The sequence below is a fragment of the Lagenorhynchus albirostris genome, chromosome 1 (assembly GCF_949774975.1).
Source record: "Lagenorhynchus albirostris chromosome 1, mLagAlb1.1, whole genome shotgun sequence".
Taxonomy (NCBI): domain Eukaryota; kingdom Metazoa; phylum Chordata; class Mammalia; order Artiodactyla; family Delphinidae; genus Lagenorhynchus; species Lagenorhynchus albirostris.
In genome coordinates this window covers 53,024,511-53,045,159 of record NC_083095.1, presented here as the reverse complement: position 1 = coordinate 53,045,159, position 20,649 = coordinate 53,024,511, and the positions used below count along the sequence as shown (strand labels likewise).

The window sequence follows — 20,649 nt, the reverse complement described above, 5'->3', positions numbered from 1 at the left end:
TTTCAAAATTGATTAATTATATATAAATATATATCTGTTTATGTATACATATTATGTGTGCATATATATACATATTTTGTCCTAGAATAGACTGTCCTACAATTTACCAGTGTAATAACCATTTTAAGAAACGAGACCTTAATAAACTAAAGTGTAGAGTTCAAGTGCTGAAAAGTGTCTTGTAAGGGTTAGAATAACTGACATCTTCTCCCTTCATACACTTGGATGTTTTCAGCTATCAAACTATTATGTGAGAGACCTTCAAGATGGCAGAAGAGGAAGACGTGGAGATCACCTTCCTCCCCACAAATACATCAGAAATACATCTACATGTGGGACAACTCCTACAAAACACCTACTGAACGCTGGCAGAAGACCTCAGACTTTCCAAAAGGCAAGAAACTCCTCACGAACCTGGGTAGGGCAAAAGAAAAAGACAGAAGAATAGGGACGAGACCTGCACCACTGGGAGGGAGCTGTGAAGGAGGAAAAGATTCCACACACTAGAAAGCCCCTTCACTGGTGGAGACAGTGGGTGGTGGGGGGTAAGCTTCGGAGCCACAGAGAACAGTGCAGCAACGGGGGTGCAGAGGGTAAAGCGGAGAGATTCCTGCACAGAGGATCGGTGCCGACCAGCATTTATCAGCCCGAGAGGCTTGTCTGCTCACCCCGGCCAGGACAGGTGGGGGCTGGGAGCTGAGGCTCGGGCTTCGGAGGTCAGATCCCATGGAGAGGACTGGGGTTGGCTGCGTGAACACAGCCTGAAGGGGGCTAGTGTGCCACAGCTAGCCGGGAGGCAGTCCAGGAAAAGGTCTGGAACTGCCTAAGAGGCAAGAGAACATTGTTTCAGGGTGCGCTAGGACAGGGGATTCAGAGCGCCACCTAAACCAGCTCCAGAGATAGGCAAAAGCCGCGGCTATCAGCGTGGACCCCAGAGACAGGCATGAAACGCTAAGGCTGCTGCTGCCGCCACCAAGAAGCCCGTGTGCGAGCACAGGTCACTATCCACATCTCCCCTCCCGGAAGCCTGTGCAGCCTGCCACTGCCAGGGTACCGTGATCCAGGGACAACTTCCCTGGGAGAACACCCCAGGCCTCAGGCTATTGCAACGTCATGCTGGCCTCTACCACTGCAGGCTCACCCCACATTCCTCAAAGTTCCCTACCCCTCAGCCTGAGTGGGCTGGAGCTCCCTAATCAGCTGCTCCGTTAACCCTGTCCTGTCTGGGTGCGGAACAGATGCCCTCAGGCGACCTACACGCAGAGGTGTGGCAAATCCAAAGCTGAACCCCAGGAGCTGTGCAAACAAAGAAGATAAGGGAAATCTCTCCCAGCAGCCTCAGGAGCAGCAGATTAAATCTCCACAATCAACTTGATGTACCCTGTATCTATTGAATACCTGAATAGAAAACGAATCATCCCAAAATTGAGGGGTTGGACTCTGGGAGCAACGATATATGTATTTTTTTACTTTTTCTCTTTTTGTGAGTGTGTATGTGTATACTTCTGTGTGTGATTTTGTCTGTATAGCTTTGCTTTTACCATTTATCCTAGGGTTCTGTCCATTATTTTTATTTTATTATTATTTTTTTAAGTATAGTTTTTAGCACTTGTTATCCTTGGTGGATTTGTTTTTTGGTTTGGTTGCTCTCTTCTTTCTTTCTTTCTCTTTCTCACTTTTCTTCAAAGCCATGTGGCTGACAGGGTATTATTGGTGCTTTGGCCAGGTGTCAGGCCTGTGCCTCCGAGGTGGGAGATCCGAGTTCAGGACATTGGTCCACCAGAGACCTCCCGGCTCCACGTAATATCAAAAAGCAAAAGCTCTCAAAGAGATCTCCATCTCAATGCTAAGACCCAGCTCCACTCAACGACCAGCAAGCTACAGTGCTGGACACTCCATGCCAAACAACTAGCAAGACAGAAACACAACCCCACCCATTAGCAGAGAGCCTGCCTAAAATCATAATAAGGTCACAGAAACACCAAAAAACACAACTCCGGATGTGGTCCTTCACACCAGAAAGAAAAGATCCAACCTCATCATCCAGAACACAGGCAACCTCCACCAGTAAGCCTACACAACCCACTGAACCAAGCTTAGCGACTGGGGGCAGACACCAAAAACAATGGGAACTACGAACCTGCAGCCTGCGAAAAGGAGACCCCAAACACAGTAAGTTAAGCAAAATGAGAAGACAGAGAAACACACAGCAGATGAAGGAGCAAGGTAAAAACCCACCAGACCAAACAAAAGAAGAGGAAATAAGCAATCTATCTGAAAAAGAATTCAGACTAATGATAGTAAAGATGATTCAAAATCTTGGAAATAGAATGGAGAATATACAAGAAACATTTAACAAGGACCTAGAAGAACTGAAGAGCAAACAAACAATGATGAACAGCACAATAAATGAAATTAAAACTTTTCTAGAAGAAATCAATAGCAGAATAACTGAAGCAAAAGAATGGATAAGTGACCTGGAAGATAAAATAGTGGAAATAACTACTGCAGAGCAGAATAAAAAGAATGAAAAGAATTGAGGACAGTCTCAAAGGCATCTGGGGCAATATTAAACACAACAACATTCAAATTATAGGGGCCCCAGAAGAAGAAGAGAAAAAGAAAGGGACTGAGAAAATATTTGAAGAGATTATAGTTGAAAACTTCCCTAATATGGGAAAGGAAACAGTTAATCAAGTCCAGGAAGCACAGAGAGTCCCATACAGGATAAATCCAAGGAAAACATGACAAGACACATATTAATCAAACTATCAAAAATTAAACACAAAGAAAAAATATTAAAAGCAGCAAGGGAAAAATAACAAATAACATACATACAAATCCCTGTAAAGTTAACAGCTGTTCATTCAGCACAAACTCTGCAAGCCAGAAGGGAGTGGCAGGACATATTTAAAGTGATGAAAGGGAAAAACCTACAACCAAGATTACTCTACCCAGCAAGGATCTCATTCAGATTTGACGGAGAAATTAAAACCTTTACAGACAAGCAAAAGCTAAGAGAATTCAGCACCATAAAACCAGCTTTACAACAAATGCTAAAGAAACTTCTCTAGGCAGGAAACACAAGAGAAGGAAAAGACCTACAATAGCAAACCCAAAACAATTAAGAAAATGGTAATAGGAACATACATATTGATAATTACCTTAAATGTGAATGGATTAAATGCTCCAACCAAATACACAGACTGGCTGAATGGATACAAAAACAAGACCTATATATATGCTGTCTGCAAGAGACCCACCTCAGACCTAGGGACACATACAGACTGAAAGTAAGGGGATGGAAAAAGATATTCCATGCAAATGGATATCAAAAGAGAGCTGGAGTAGCAATTCTCATATCAGACAAAACAGACTTTAAAATAAAGACTATTACAAAGAGACAAAGAAGGAAAGTACCTAATGATCAAGGGATCAATCCAAGAAGAAGATATAAGACTTGTAAATATTTATGCACCCACATAGGAGCACCTCAATACATAAGGCAAATGCTAACAGCCATAAAAGGGGAAATCGACAGTAACACAATCATATTAGGGGATGTTAACACCCCACTTTCACCATGGACAGGTCATCCAAAATGAAAATAAATAAGGAAACACAAGCTTTAAATGATACATTAAACAAGATGGACTTGATTGATATTTATAGGACATTCCATCCAAAAACAACAGAATACACTTTCTTCTCAAGTGCTCATGGTACATTCTCCAAGATAGATCCTATCTTGGGTCACAGATCAAGCTTTGGTAAATTTAAGAAAATTGAAATCATATCAAGTATCTTTTCTGACCACCATGCTATGACATTAGATAACAATTACAGGAAAAAAACTGTAAAAAAGACAAACACATAGAGGCTAAACAATACATTACTTAATAACCAAGAGATCGCTGAAGAAATCAAAGAGGAAATCAAAAAATACTTAGAAACAAATGACAATAAAAAAATGACAACCCAAAACCTATGGGATGCAGCAAAAGCAGTTCTAAGAGGGAAGTTTATAGCAATACAATCCTACCTTAGGAAACAAGAAACATCTCAAATAAACAACCTAACCTTACACCTAAAGCAATTAGAGAAAGAAGAACAAAAAACCCCCAAAGTTAGCAGAAGGAAAGAAATCATGATGATCAGATCAGAAATAAATGAGAAAGAAATGAAGGAAATAATAGCAAAGATCAATAAAACCAAAGGCTGGTTCTTTGAAAAGATAAAGAAAATTGATAAACCATTAGCCAGACTCATCAAGAAAAAAAGGGAGAAGACTCATATCAACAATTAGAAATGAAAAAAGGGAAGTAACAACTGACACTGCAGAAATACAAAGGATCATGAGAGATTACTACAAGCAAGTCTATGCCAATAAAATAGACAACCTGGAAGAAATGGACAAATTCTTAGAAAACCACAACCTTCCAAGACTGAACCAGGAAGAAATAGAAAATATAAACAGACCAATCACAAGCACTGAAATTGAAACTGTGATTAAAAATCTTCCAACAAACAAAAGCCCAGGACCAGATGGCTTCACAGGCGAATTCTGTCAAACATTTAGAGAAGAGTTAACACCTATCCTTCTCAAACTCTTCCAAAAAATTGCAGAGGAAGGAACACTCCCAATCTCATTCTATGAGGCCACCAACACCCTGATACCAAAACCAGACAAAGATACTACAAAAAAAGAAAATTTCAGACCAATATCACTGATGAATATAGATGCAAGAATCCTCAACAAAATACTAGCAAACAGAATCCAACAACATATTAAAAGGATCATACACCATGATCAAGTGGGGTTTATTCCAGGAATGCAAGGATTCTTCAATATACGCAAATCAATGTGATACACCATATTAACAAATTGAAGAATAAAAACCATATGATCATCTCAATAGATGCAGAAAAACCTTTTGACAAAATTCAACATCCATTTATGATAAAAACTCTCCAGAAAGTGGGCATAGAGGGAACCTACCTCAACATAATAAAGGCCATATACAGCAAACCCACAGCAAATATCATTCTCAATGGTGAAAAACAGAAAGCACTGCCTCTAAGATCAGGAACAAGACAAGGATGTCCACTCTCACCGCTGTTATTCAACAGAGCTTTGGAAATCCTAGCCATGGCAATCAGAGAAGAAAAAGAAAGAAAAGGAATACAAATTAGAAAAGAAGAAGTAAAACTGTCACTGTCTGCAGATGACGTGATACTATACATAGAGAATCCTAAAGATGCCACCAGAAAACTACTAGAGCTAATCAATGAATTTGGTAAAGTTGCAGAACACAAAATTAATGCACAGAAATCTCTTGCATTCCTATACATTAATGATGAAAAAATCTGAAAGAGAAATTAAGGAAACACTCCCATTTACCATAGCAACAAAAAGAATAAAATACCTAGGAATAAACCTTCCTAGGGAGACAAAAGAACTGTATGCAGAAAACTATAAGACACTGATGAAAGAAATTAAAGATGATACAAACAGATGGAGAGATATGCTATGTTCTTGGATTGGAAGAATCAACATTGTGAAAATGACTATACTACCCAAAGCAATCTACACATTCAATGCAATCCCTATCAAAGTACCAATGGCATTTTTCATAGAACTAGAACAAAAATTTCACAATTTGTATGGAAACACAAAAGGCCCCGAATAGGCAAAGCAATCTTGAGAAAGAAAAACGGAGCTGGAGGAATCAGGCTCCCTGACTTCAGACTATACTACAAAGCTACAGTAATCAAGACAGTATGGTACTGGCACAAAAACAGAAATATAGATCAGATCAACAGAACAGGACAGAAAGCCCAGAGATAAACCCACAGACATATGGTCACCTTATTTTTGATAAAGGAGGCGAGAATATACAATGGAGGAAAGACAGCCTCTTCAATAAGTGGTGCTGGGGAAATTGCACAGCTACATGTAAAGAATGAAATTAGAACACTCCCTAACACCATACACAAAAATAAACTCAAAATGGATTAAAGAGCTAAATATAAGGCCAGATGCTATAAAACTCTTAGAGGAAAACATAGGCAGAACACTCTATGACACAAATCATAGCAAGAGCCTTTTTGACCCACCTCTTAGAGAAATGGAAATAAAAACAAAAATAAACAAATGGGACCTAATGAAACTTAAAAGCTTTCGCACAGCAACAAGATGCACATAACAAGATGAAAGGCAACCCTCAGAATGGGAGAAAATATTTGCAAATGAAGCAACTGACAAAGGTTTAATCTCCAAAACTTATAAGCAGCTCATGCAGCACAATATCAAAAAAAAAAAAGTATCCAAAAATGGGCAGAAGACCTACATGTACATTTCTCTAAAGAAGATATACAGATTGCCCACAAACAGGTGAAAGAATGCTCAGCATCACTAATCATTAGAGAAATGCAAATCAAAATACAATGAGATATCATCTCACACCAGTCAGAAGAGCCATCATCAAAAAAATCTAGAAACAATAAATGCTGGAGAGTGTGTGTAGAAAAGGGAACGCTCTTTCACTGTTGGTGGGAATGTAAATTGATACAGCCACTATAGAGAACAGTATGGAGTTTCCTTAAAAAACTAAGAATAGAACTATCTTGCAACCCAGCAATCCCACTACTGTGCATATACCCTGGGAAAATTATAATTCAAAAAGAGTCATGTACCACAATGTTCATTGCAGCTCTATTTACAATAGCCAGGACATGGAAGCAACCTAAGTGTCCATCGACAGATGAATGGGTAAAGAAGATGTGGCACATATATACAATGGAATATTACTCAGCCATAAAATGAAACAAAATTGAGTTATATGTAATGAGGTGGATGGACCTAGAGTCTGTCATACAGAGGGAAGTAAGTTAGAAAGAGAAAAACAAATACTGTATACTAACACATATATGTGGAATCTAAAAAAAAAAAAAGGTTCTGAAGAATCTAGGGGCTGAACTGGAATAAAGATGCAGACGTAAAGAATGGACTTGAAGACATGGGGAGGGGGAAGGGTAAGCTGCGACGAAGTGAGAGTGTGGCATGGACTTTATTATATACTACCAAATATAAAATAGATAGCTAGTGGGAAGCAGCCTCATAGTATAGGGAGATCAGCTCAGTGCTTTGCGACCACCTAGAGGGGTGGGATAGGGAGGGTGGGAGGGAGACTCAAGAGGGAGGAGATCTGGGTGTATATGTATATGTATAGCTGACACTTTGTTATAAAGCAGAAACTAACACACCAGTTTAAAGTGATTATACTCCAGGAAAGATTAAAAAAAAAGAAAAACAACTGTTATGCAACAAGTCCTCAGATACTCCTGAAACCTAAATAATAAGAACTAGTTATGCAAGAAGCAAGATATATGTGTGTGTGTTTGTATATATATTCTTATTACATTTGTTATCATAACATATTTACTCAACACATTTTCTGAATAGCTATAATGTAAAATATATTATGCTGGGAATACAAAATATATAAAGCATAGCTTGTTATGCAACGATGTAACTAATTGCTGAGGATGACATAAACACATGCACATATATAAGTATATTTTGTGTGCATGTGTGTATGAAAATAACTAACTTAGTATTTTATATTCTATATGACTCCTCACTTGTAGCATGGCTACCCCAGTTAAGCACAAATACCATATTATTTTCATACTTTTAAGAAGTCACCATAAAAGTTAAAATATTTATGATTTTAAAAATGTATCAGGATTCCTACATGGCTAGTTTTGCAGGAATAAGGCTTAGGTAGGCTTGCAAGCTGGACCTGCTAGCAGGGATTATGTGCCTGGAAAATGAATGCTTGACTCAGAAATATTCTGGAGTTCTTATCAGTTTTTGTACCTGGCAAATGCTCAGACACATAACTAGATTCTTCAGAAGAGTTGGGAATACATGAAATTAAGCTTTTTGAAAGACATGATGGCATCCTTATCTGAAACTGTCAAGACTGCTGGCATCCAGCCACCTTTCTGGGTAGGCCAGGGAAGTTGCCTCTGAGATGAAGTGCTGTTAGATTATACCCCCTGCTCTGCAAAGTCACCTTGGGATGCAGATCTTTTTCTCTACATTAAATGAACTCGGCTTTATCTATGTCTGTTGATGGCTTTCAGTCAATTACATCCTTGTGACACTAGAGACAACTGTGTCTATTTATCTTCATGTGCTATTATAGGATTGAATTTTAAGATCTTGTGCTGAACTTATTATCTATGAAATTTATTAGGAAGAAAAAAAAAAGGAAATTTAGGTTGTCAATAGAATCCTGGAAGTTAGTATATTCTATGGAGATAAGAGATCCTGGTTCTTGAACCTTCAATTTAAAATTCCCTAGAGACAGTGGGTTTCACAGCTTCCCCAGAGAGTGTGAGCAGGGTGAAAACGAATTGCCCTGTGGCTTTAGGAACACTGAAGCTTGGTGTATAACTCTGGAGGAAGCACACAATCCTGTGATTACCAATACGAATGAGGTGCTCCAAACTGTATCAATTTCCTCTGTGGTTACCTGAGCATGTCTCTTATTTTCTGAAGAATTAAGGAGAGGTTTCATTAAAAAAAAATTGTTTTTTTCTTTCTGAAACCTGTTTTCACGTGAACCTCCTACCCATGAGCTTATTATCATGAGTATAAAGGCCAGTGAGGAAAAAATGTAATGTTAAACTGTGGAATGGAACTTGCCACCTAAAAGCTGCATTCTTTAGAGATATAACTAGTAATCAGTTGGAAATCAGCCAAGATATTTGACAAATAGAAGTTTGCATATTTATAGGATAAACAGCAGACTGAAATCTGAGTTTCTAAAGAACAGGGACAGGGAATGGTTAAGCAGCACCCAGAACACTGCTCCTCTCACCACTCATACTCCTCATACATAAGCCCATGTGTTGTTACCTGCCCCAAACATAATCCTTCCATATCTCAATTATCCTTCCAAATTTAAAGTCAGATCATCTAATCTGCCAGCATCCTTAAGTCTTATATAAAAATAGACATTTTGGACTAATTGCTATTTTCCAAGTTACAGAAGAACCACAGAAAGAAAACAACATCATTGTTTATTGAAGTGTATAGTTTCATCTACTTCATTCTTTTTCTTGAAGGCTTTGCCACCATGTAGTTAACAAATAATACATCAACTAAACTGTTCAGCAACACTCCTGGAGTTTGAACAGATTGTGTTTAGTTTGCTTCTTCTCTTTAACAATATCCACACTACCTGCTATCCAAAATACCAGGGCATCATCCTCTAATAACCCAATACCAGTGACATTGTTAAACTTCTTAATATCATGAATTTAGGTATTTTTAATACTAAAAGCAAATACAAAGCACAGTATGTCTGCATTTTTTTTTGTTAGAACTCTAACAGTGATTTCATTGAAAATAGTTAAAAATCTATCATATTCAGCTCTCACAGTTAAACAATTATCTGTGGAGAAAGTCAAGCAAAATTTTAGCTCCTAATATCTGCCTGAATTATCTATATATTACTAGATAATTATGTAATCTACTCTTACAACTTCAGATTGCACACAGCATTGCAATGATTATGTCTCCACAATTTAAGCAAAGGGATGCCTTGAAATAGGTGGATAATTTGGGCAAAGGGCACGCAATTGCTGAAGCAGAAACATAAACTATGAAAACAAAAGAGTATTATAATCTGAATTAGCAATTACTTCCAATCTCCATTTTGCTTCATTGCACATGGCCAGTATTTAACCATTAGGCTTGTTGATTCTTTGGCATTAACCAATGACATAACACCATCATAATCATCACACACATACTAATACAATTCTTTTCCATTAGTGTGTATTAGTTCAAATAACAGGCAGATTTAGGGAAATTATAGTTTAAATTGGGTAGCAATAATGTAGAAATATTGTTTACTAATCCAATTCCAAAAATCACCTCATTTTCTTCCCTTGTCCCCCCCAATCTCGAAATACATAGGAAAAAATGTACTTACACTGCACGATGAGCTGCACCAAGGCTTCTCTTGGTTTCACATTAAATCCATTGTACTGGCTGGTCTGACATCGGTACATTCCTGACATTTCCCTAGATACATTCACAATCCTCAGTGTTCCATCATAACTCTCCATTTGCATTGACCCATCAGGCATTGCAACTTCTTTATCCGCTCTAGACCAAAGGATGATGGGTTTAGGTTTTCCAGTTACTTGACACTGCAGTTCTATTGTGTCTCCTTCTCTGGTGACCAAAGGTGATTTTTCCTGTGGAACAGTCAGATTGGGTGGAACTTGAAATGGGAAAAAGAAAATTTTTCAAGGTTAGTATGTACTGGTAAAGCATATTCAAACACAGAAAATCATAAGGAAATAACTTCTGCTGGTTGAAGATGTGTGACAATTCAGATGACAAAAATTACAGAGACCTTGGGGATGGGTGGCACTTACCCTCACTTAAAGTAATTCTAAATTGTTTTCGCAGAACTTTCTCAAATGAGGTCTTCAAACATTAGCAAAATAAAGCATTACATTGGAACGCGAATGGTCAACATAAGAACAATCTACTCAATGACTTGTCATTATCAGCCATTAACTGGGTCTTTAAGATCTGCATTTCACAGAAGAGTGACCCTACTTGCTGAGGTAAGATTTAGCTTTTCAGTCTTCTGCTTCCTATGCTGTTATCTCTTATCCAAGGATGGTATAAGAAAGGGATAAGAGACATTATAGACTTAGCAGGCACAGTGAATGCAATAGGAAAGAGAAAAAGAAGAACCTCTGATATAAAACCAGAAGTTCTAAATTTGGTTTAGAAACTGTTGCCAAACTGCTAAGGTTTAGGATTCGTTCTCTCCCTCGAGGAAATGAAATGGAACAACTGACTACAATGCCACACTCTGACAATCCAGTGTATTGTTCTTTTTGATTTTTAATATTTTTTGACATTTTAATTTCAAATGACTTCACTTTAAGATTTTGAGATCACTGTACATAGTTTGTCATGATGCTGCCACTATTTCTGTAAAATTAATTTTAAGTGAGTTTTCAAAAATATATTTCAATAATCTAAGAATTTAATTTTCTCAAGTAAAGCTAATTTCTGATTTTACTGAAGATATTTATGAGAAAATTAGACTGATTTTACAGGAACTTACCTTACTGTGCTGGAATATATTTATGTTAGGGTTTGGTGAAAAATGAACTAATAAGAGGCAAGTACTACTCAATGAGTTTTCCTACAAACCGTATCACCTGTTCCACTGGAAGACTTTTACTTCTCATACAAATGTGTATGAATTCAAAAGTATTTGTGCAATAGGACATCTATCAAAAAAGCATGGGCTAAACTAGAAGGGCAGAATAAGAATAACCAGAAATATATGAATAATTCTATCATTGTGATAAATGTCATATGCTTCCCCTCTTTGGAGTTAATACAGAATATGGACAAAAAAAGCAAAGGTTTTATTCTCCCTTCTAGCATTACTGTGCTCCAGTGCCCAGGAACAAAAACAAATATAATTAATTTTTAAAGTATTTTTCAACTAATATTGAAATGTTGTTCCTCTTTATTACACATAGAGAAAAATAAATTTAAGTACAAAGTGATATGAGAATTAGTTATCTTGCTATTTAAATATCTTCATGTCTTTTTCATTTAATTCCTTCATTTACTTCTAATTAAAAAAAACAAAGTAAATAATTTTAGCATCTTAGAAATCAGAAAATATGAAACACTAACCACTACCTTCTTGAAGTAGATATATATATATTCTAGGAATTGGCATTAACAAAAAACATGTTTAAAAATGGCTGCATTTTTAAAATCTCCATGATTAGATAATTTACTCTTGTAAATATAAACAACTAAATAATTTAGTTAAATAATTTGTTCTTTTTGAAGTGAACCACCAGGGAATGATGCAATTCTAAATAAGCATCATCTAGTAACAATAGGATTGAAAGAAGCTGCAATATTTATTCACCCTCCATTAGAAAGGACACAGAATAACAGCAATAACCTCAGCATTTAACATTAATTATGCTCCTATTGTGTGCCAGGCATAGTTAGGGATTTTACATTTTCATTAATTCTCATGACAATCCTAGGATCAAATATTTAATATTAAAATTTAACAAATGAGAACACTGAGAATGAGAGGATAAATACTTTGAACAGAACTCAAATTGAGGCCAATTTATAGCAGGTGGCCAATGCAGAGATATGAACCCTGAAGCAGGCTCCAGTAAAGTATGGTGTCTGGAATGAATAACTTGAGTTAGTACTGGACTCTTGCTCATAATTAGTCTGTTCTTATGGACAAACTGGACCAGTTTTACCTGCCCATCTCTTGGTTACTGTTTCAGGGACAATAAAAAAGAGTCAAGGTAGAAATGCGAGGGAGTAAATAACACATATGTTGCAAATTACCTTATCTATCTGTCTTACATCTTATATGTCTATTTTAAATATCTGTATCTACCTGTATGAGAATAATTCCCGTATACAAGTCAAAACTTCTTATAAGATATACCACTCCAAATAAATATCCAAATTATGATACATTTATGTGAAATAAATGAAAAGAAATTATACATTAAAGATTATTTAATGGAATGTTATTATTTGAAATTGGAAGATTTCATCTCTTCCAAAAACAAACCACATGACCTTGGCCAAGCTTAAGCACTCTGAGTATAAATTTCTTCACTTTTGAAACTAAGAATTTATACTTTACCAGCTCCAAGGTTATTAATGTTCTGACTATAGGAACAGTAAAAAGTTAAAGATAGGAGTGGGGCTAATAATAAGTATCTATTTTCTAACTTAATAAGATGAATATTCAAAGATCTTATTACATTAGGCCAGTCTAACAAAAACAGATCCTTGACTAGCTATATTTTTTTAAGTTTATCATGCTAGATAGTTCAAAAACTCCCTTGTTAATGTATGTTATTCATTTGTTAGATAAACTTTTGTCCCGATGTAATCAAAATTATAGAAATGTAAACCTCAGTTTCAATCTAGCTAAGTTACAAGTTGATTTTTTAATAAATTTGCTCATTTTAAAATAAACACCGAAGCCTAATTAAAATAAAGTTTATTTTCCATCTCTTCCATGAGGCTTTTTAAATCTTGATTTCAGAGTTAACACTTTCTTTGCAACTTTCTTGGACAAGAAGGTCTTAAAACTTGTCATAGTTTTTATAGACTTCTCTCTCTCTCCACATTAAATTTTCCATTCTCTAGAATGCTCTAAATTATTATCATAATTTTTCTGTCAGGAGATTTTGTTTGTTCTCATGAATATCTCTCTGTTTTGCATGTTTATAATGTGAACTGTAACTTTACCCCAAGGTTCTTCCAGTCGATGATTGCAGCCTACTACTATTTTCCAAAAGTCTTGCAAATCCCCAAACCTAAGCACTATTTATTTCTTGACTTAGTTGTTAGTTAATTATCAGGACACTTGATCTGCTAATTAAAAACAATAGACTTTTCTTTGTTTCACCATCTTCTAACTCACCACTTCCAATCAGCAGCTTTGGTTTCTCTATCAAAAATATCTCCATAACAGCCTATTTCTTCTTATGGCTACAGGTAGCTTTCTTAGTATAAGTCATCCTTATCTCTTCTTGTGACAGTGTCCTAAGTGGTCTTTCTGCTGCCAGTTTAATTCTTCCAGGCCTCCTGCTTCTGTGTCATAAACTTTATCAACATAAATAAAATCATGTTCCTGTAACTATGAAAAACTTCAATCCTCAATGAGTGTGCTCATCATAATACTGCTTTAATTAAAAAAAATAATAATTGAAAACAGCCTGACAGATTAACTAAAAAAAATAGTGGTACAGTCACATAATAGATTATGATGCAGCCTTTTAAAATGATGATGTAATAGACCCACATTTATTGACAAAGATATTTATATTGTTGAGCAAGAAAAACATGCTAGTGAATAGCATGAATAGCTACAACTACTATTAAAAAGTGAGTAAAACATGTTACTGAGAAGTATGTACAGTATCACATTATTATATAAAAAAAGACATATGCTAATGACTGATAACAGAGAGTTTCTTAAATGGAGAATATACATGATTCATCTTTATACTTGCAGCATCCCACACTCTATTTTACACATGATAGGAACTCAGTAAAAATGTTTATACCAAATGTACAAATTAAGACAGTGAGGCAGTTGAGCACTGATTTATGGAAGAGAACAAGATTTACATGGGGAAAAATGTAGAGGAAAAGAAAGCCCAGAAGGAACTATACCAAAACACTAACAGTGGTTCTCCCTGAGTGTGGGATTATTGGTAATGTTTTTTTGGTATATTGTTCATTTTTCATTCTTCTATAATATGTGCTATGCATATTAGCATATTATAGTCTTCAAGAAGCCCAGAGAAAATTAAAATGTTAATGCAATCTATTATCCAAAGCTCATTTGATGAAAACTCCACTTTTTAATAACAACAAGTATATCACTCGAGACATGGTATTCTAGAAACATAGTCTTAGAAGTGCTCCTCTAGAATCACTCACTCCTACAACACTCATCACTTACAATTTCACTGACTAGTGAACCTCAGTGCCCTTGCAGTTCTTTCCTGTATTTGGCAAGTCAGGCCCTTGTCTTCTAGCACCCCCTACCTGCCCCGTGTGTTGAGATTCAGTTCAAAGTTACCACTTATGTGATGATACTTTGCCTACCCCTAGGCTGAGTTTGTTGCTCACTCTTCTTGACCACATATTATGTTGTATACCCATTTAACCTGTACTCGAAGCTTCACCCTGTATCTTCTTCCATGTCTATATCGCTGACCAGATAGCTCCTTGAAGGCACAGAGTGTCTAACTCTATCTCTAAAGCCTAATGCCCTGCTTTCCTGGATGGCACAGACCAGGAAGTCATGAAATAATTGAGGAAGGAAGAGGGGGAGAGAGGGCAAGAGGGTAAGAAGGGAAAAAGATATAAATCTGTGAATATAAAAGAAATAAATGTAATAGATAAAAATCATGAACATTTTAAAAAATAAATAACAATGTAAAGTAATAATTCTATATAATTAGTAATCCATACAGCTAGCAGAATCTCCTCTAAAATATATTGTTAGTATAGATTTCAGATGCAATAGATCTTCAAATCTGTGAAGGTGTGTGAGAGATAAGAGAGTAAAAAAAGGATTCGTATAGTTTTCCTTTTCTTTCTCCTTTCATTTAAGATTTGGATAGGTAAGTTGTAAATTTAAAAAACAAACGAACAGAAAACAAACAAAAGAGCCAATTTGAGGACATGACATTTAATTTTGTCATGATGTTTTTATGCTCTTTCTCTAATCAACTAAATTATTTTTTCTTAAAATATTGTCTCACAATAAATGTTAAATTAAGTAGAAAAATTTGAAATGTCTGCAACTTGTGAGATTTATTCATAATGCATTTGCTAGAAAAAAGTCCCTCCTAATAAAAACACAAAGATACATTCTTTGACATATAGTCTATACACTGTCCTTGCTTTGATTTTTCTTACCTGAAATGCTAGTGTAGGAGATGCTATAATCGGAGAAACTTAAAAAACATGGTATGGCACCAAAACTTCTCATTCCAAACATAAAAAAAAATAGACAAGTAATATGAACAAACTGGTTCTCTGTCAACTTTTCCACTGTATCACAGACTGTAAAATAAAGTAAGTATAGAAAATAAAAATGCTTCCATTTCTTCATTGGGAAGGAAGGTGAGGAAATTTAATCTTCAGTTTTTACTCAGAAAATGGCTGGCTTATTTTTCCTACTCAAAAGAATACAGGGGAAGGTTAGTTCATCTCAACTACATGAGAAAATTTGCTGTTTGAAACAAAGACATAAGAATATGCTTATTATGAACTTATTGGTTTAAATATGTAAATACGCACAGTGCACTTTAATAGTAGATGTTTAAACAAAAGATATACTTCTTTTAATACATTATCATTTTTTATAATAAACTAAGTAATAAGTAGAATTGTCTCCAGAAGGACAACCAGACTCATATTTTCAAGAATCTTAAAATAAGTATGGCACTAATTCAATCATATTTGAATTTAGGGGGAGAAGTAGTTTATAGCACATATGTATGTTCTAGAGTAGAATATATAATCTACATTTAAAGCATAAGTAAATAAGACCAAAAATATTGTTTATGAAAGTGAACCCCAGAAGTCAGAATTCAAGAATTCTCATGCTGACTATGTATATATACACACATGTAAAAAAGTTAAGACTCAAGTAAATAGTGAATTTGTAGACTCAACTAATCCAAATGAACCAAATTTATTGTATTATTTAACCTTCAAAAACAACAGGTGAGGTAAAAAAATTTATTATAGACTTGATGTGAGTTTCATCCTTGGTGATCTACTGATTGAAACTCCAAGCTTAGCTATATCCTTATTGCACACCACATAGTTTTAAAGGAAAGATACCTCTATCACACTTGAGTGCTTTCTCAGTGTCCGAGTCAGCAGTTCTCAATTGTTTTTTCCAACACATTACAGATTAGCTTTGTAAGCATGAGACTTGTACATGGATATAGTCAGATTTCGAGGTTTTGAAAAATCACAAAATAATTTTACATGGAAGCAAAGAACTGAATAGTTTGCAACTGCAACCACTATCAATGGCACATCAGTAATACCTTCTCATAATGGACTATGGGATAAGTAAGATAAGCCTTTGGTTAAGTGAAATTGTCAGCATCTTGTAACTCCACTCAATTCTCTTCCATTCAATTAAGTATCTTCAATGCAAGTGAGAATAATATCAATACTGTAATCTGTATTTTAAAACCTCCATACACTAAGAGTGGAACTATTCTAATTCTCATGCACCTCATAGCTGATTTGATGAGCACACACTAAGATTTGGCATAACTGCCTTAATACATGGAATTTTTAAGAATAAGTGGTAATTGAGAAATATTCATATGATGATATAAGGTAAATATGAGAATTCCCTTCAATTTAAAAATAATTCTAATCCAAATCCCCAAAATACTTTTTAAACAAATAAGCTTGACCCATTTTCTTAATAATTATATGTCAATTAAAATGTATAGTAAGATGTGCTTGAAAAATATTCTAGGTGACAAAAGAAATCCAACATGCTAAAGACTCCTCATTTACTAATGGATTTGCTCATATTTGCTTTCTTTTAGAGACCATGACGGGTAACAATATTTGATGAAAGACAGAGACACTCTAGAGCTCATTTCTCATGAAAGAAATAAAGGTTGCCAATGGATACTTCCTGTTTTGTAAAAACACAGAGACAACATGGTGATTTATATGATATGCAGCACATAGAGTATTTTTGCAATTGTTGTCGTTTTAAAATATGCAGAACTTCCCTGAGCCAAAGGTTAATATAATAATATATTGCATTGCTGCACTTCCTTCTGAATTATCTTCCCCCATATAAATGGATCACTAAAATCTAATTGACAAATGCTTCTTCCTCCTCCTAAAAAAACTTACCATTTCTGAATTAATCTCTCTTAAAAATCCTATTATTCTACCATTCAAATAGCTTTAGTAGCTCCCCATTTTCTAGAACGTCTAAATCCCATTGCTTATTTTCCATTTTACCTGCCAACCCTTATTAAGCCATAGTGCTTCTGTGAAAAGCTTGCTGTTCAATTTTGATAGGTCTCTTGGTCTGTTTAACACTTGGCTCATTTCCTACGCCTTGCCTTCTTTCCTTCACTCCAGGAATGACTTTCCCGTCATAATACCCATCCAATGATTTCCCATTCTTCTAAGACCCAACTGAAACTTCCTGTTCTCTTAAGTCTCCTGATTTCTGTATCTTTTATTCATCCTCCATGTCTCTGAATTATAGTGTATCTGATTTATTCTATCTATGTCACGACAAAATGTCTACTCTTTTACATATGTAGCCAAAACATTCTGAGGTCAGTGCTAGGCTTTATCTAGTTCCTCAGAAAATAGCTCCCAAACCATGTGATATTTTAAAGTATTTTAGAGGTGCTTAATAAATTCATGATTAATTGATGGAGCACCAATCAAGGTTACTAAGCAACCAAAGTAAGAAAACTATTGATGAATAATCACCTCTTGATTATCAAAGGCTTAATTGTAAAGTATATAAATTTCAAGATCATTTTCACACATCAACTCTATTTTTAGTTTAAAAAAACACAAAAACCATAGGTTTTCATAAAGTTAGCACGTATACTAGATTTTAATTTGGGCATAATAATGAAACAGAGAGGTAAATTATTGGAAGTATTTGGTAGTATTGAGTAATTTGTCCATGCTATGGCTTTCCTCTATCATCAATTTTAAAGAAAGGCTAGTTAGCTCTACAACAGAATGTCCATTTGGACCCATATTCTAAGACTTGTATTACTTACAGTCTTGTGGGTAAATCATATATGAAATAGGCACTTATTTTTCAACATGCCATCATACCATATGGTAAGCTTACTGTTTTTGTCCATAATATGAATAAGCATAAATACATCTCTTATCATACTCTGTAAATAAAAACTGCCTTTTCTGCACTGACATACACACTTTTTTTTACTGACTCACCTATAATAAATGAGGAGATGCTAATAAAACAGGATTGAAAATGTTTTACAAATCTAGCTATAAAGAAGAAAGCATGTATTAAAAACAAACATGAGGTTAAAATAGCACGGTGTTTGCATTTTGAAATTCTTAGGGGACATGTGCATGCACACACACACCCATACATACACACATGCACAACGCTTATTTTTTAAAGAGTTATAGAAAATCTTATTACAATGGTATTGTTAGTCATTTGAAACATATGGGGAGATGCAGAATCCTGAAGCGAAGCAACTCTGGAGAGTTTAGTATTAGAAGATGGAGGACATGCAGTGCCATTCAATCAGGAAAACAGGTTTGGCAGGCAACAGTTATGGCTGTTCCAACTTCCCTCTCCCAGCAGGTGTTGCTATGGCACAAGAATAGCCTCCGAGGGATTCAGTGAAACACAAAGTGTAAGATGAAAGAGCGAAAGAGAAAATCATTCTTTGAGTGGCATTCATATTTTCTCTGCTACACAAGCTACAAGGCCAGTTGCAAATAAATACTTGCCGCCTCATAAACAGATAAGTGAAGGGGACCTTAAGCTGGGGTTGCTTAAGGGGTTATGTAGCATTCGCTTAAGTTTAGTTTTCAGGTATCTTGAATTGCTATGATCTTCACATAATTTGGTTTGCTAACTTGAGCTTATAGTAAAATATTTTCTAGAATCATTAATATAAATCTATAGCAACATGACAATTTTTTACTGACATTTTTGGGAAAAGGTGTGAAAGCATATCTTTTTTCTGAGTTTAACCTCCCTTTCCTCCCTTTCCACATACTTATTGTATGTGTTTCTCACGTACTGCAATACAGAAATGAACGACGGTCACTGACTAATTACGTGAAGTCTCGCATGTGAAAAACTTGTTTTCTTTGAGACAACTAAATAAAAAAACAGGACCAAGATAATTCTGCTTGCTAGTGACTCGAATTATGTTAACATTTTAGCAAGCTAGGAATCTGAACTAGACTGAGAAGAACTTGCTTTTTTCTGTAATAAGAAAGGAGATATTATAATAGTCAAAACCTCAAATAAAGTGCTAAGATCTTTAATTACTAAGATATGACCAGGTCATTTGATGAAAAGCTAATCAATCTATAATCATTTCTGGGTAATAGGGGACCAATTCCTCAACTTAACTCTCTACTGTTAATCAAGTTCCATTTCATGTTTGGTATATATTTTTTTCAATAATGCAGAGTAAAGGTGGAAAACTATAGTCAATTGGGTATAAACAATTGATTAAGAATTTAAACTTGAAAAGTTGAATACCACATTCTATACATGTATTATACAAACTGAAGGTAACAAACAGGAAAGAGTCCTATAGCTTAAAAGTTAGCCCAGAGATTCCCAAATTCCTGGAATTCTGATATTCCATTACACATTTGTGTTCTTGCCTACTCACTCTTGAAAATGGTGCCATGATTTATCCAAATATATTTAAATGCGTGTATAAATGCACTATCCCTTAAATTAACATTATGGGAGTAACAAAAGCAGAACTACATGTATGAAAACTTATGCCCTAGGCTGGAGCTATTACCGATTCATCTTAATACACATTTTTGAGCCCCTCAAATAGGTAAATATGCTTAAGACTGGAGGCAAGAGAGATAAACTAGACCTTTAATTACATTTAAAACTTTCAGTATGCATTATGGAAGCTGATAAATAGGGAGAATTCTCAGTAACTGATAACTGCTCACAATCATTTTTAAATCAGAAGGCCTTTTTTAATTGACATGTATAGTCTGGAAGAGTTGTAAGTGTACAAGATTAGAAATTGGACTTGGACACAGGGCCTAACCACTTACTAGCTGTGCAATCTTGGATTGCCTTAATCTGTTTTCTCATCAGCAAATAAGGCTGAGGAAAAGGAGAATTTAAAGATAAAATGGCATAATGCACATTAGAGCATCCTCTGAAGTGTAAAGTATTTCAAGTTGTGTAATATACTTGTAAAGAGCGAGGCTCAGGTCTGGCAGCCTAGATTCAGATCTTA

At 35.4% G+C, this 20,649-nt stretch overlaps 1 protein-coding gene across 1 annotated transcript in view; it reads right to left on the bottom strand.

The window, feature by feature from the left end:
* MDGA2 (MAM domain containing glycosylphosphatidylinositol anchor 2) overlaps positions 1-20,649 on the bottom strand; it is an 825,804-nt gene that overhangs the window by 193,774 nt on the left and 611,381 nt on the right. The window contains exon 8 of the mRNA XM_060167534.1: positions 10,011-10,304. Coding sequence (XP_060023517.1) covers positions 10,011-10,304 — 294 coding nt within the window. The remainder of the gene's footprint in view (positions 1-10,010; positions 10,305-20,649) is intronic.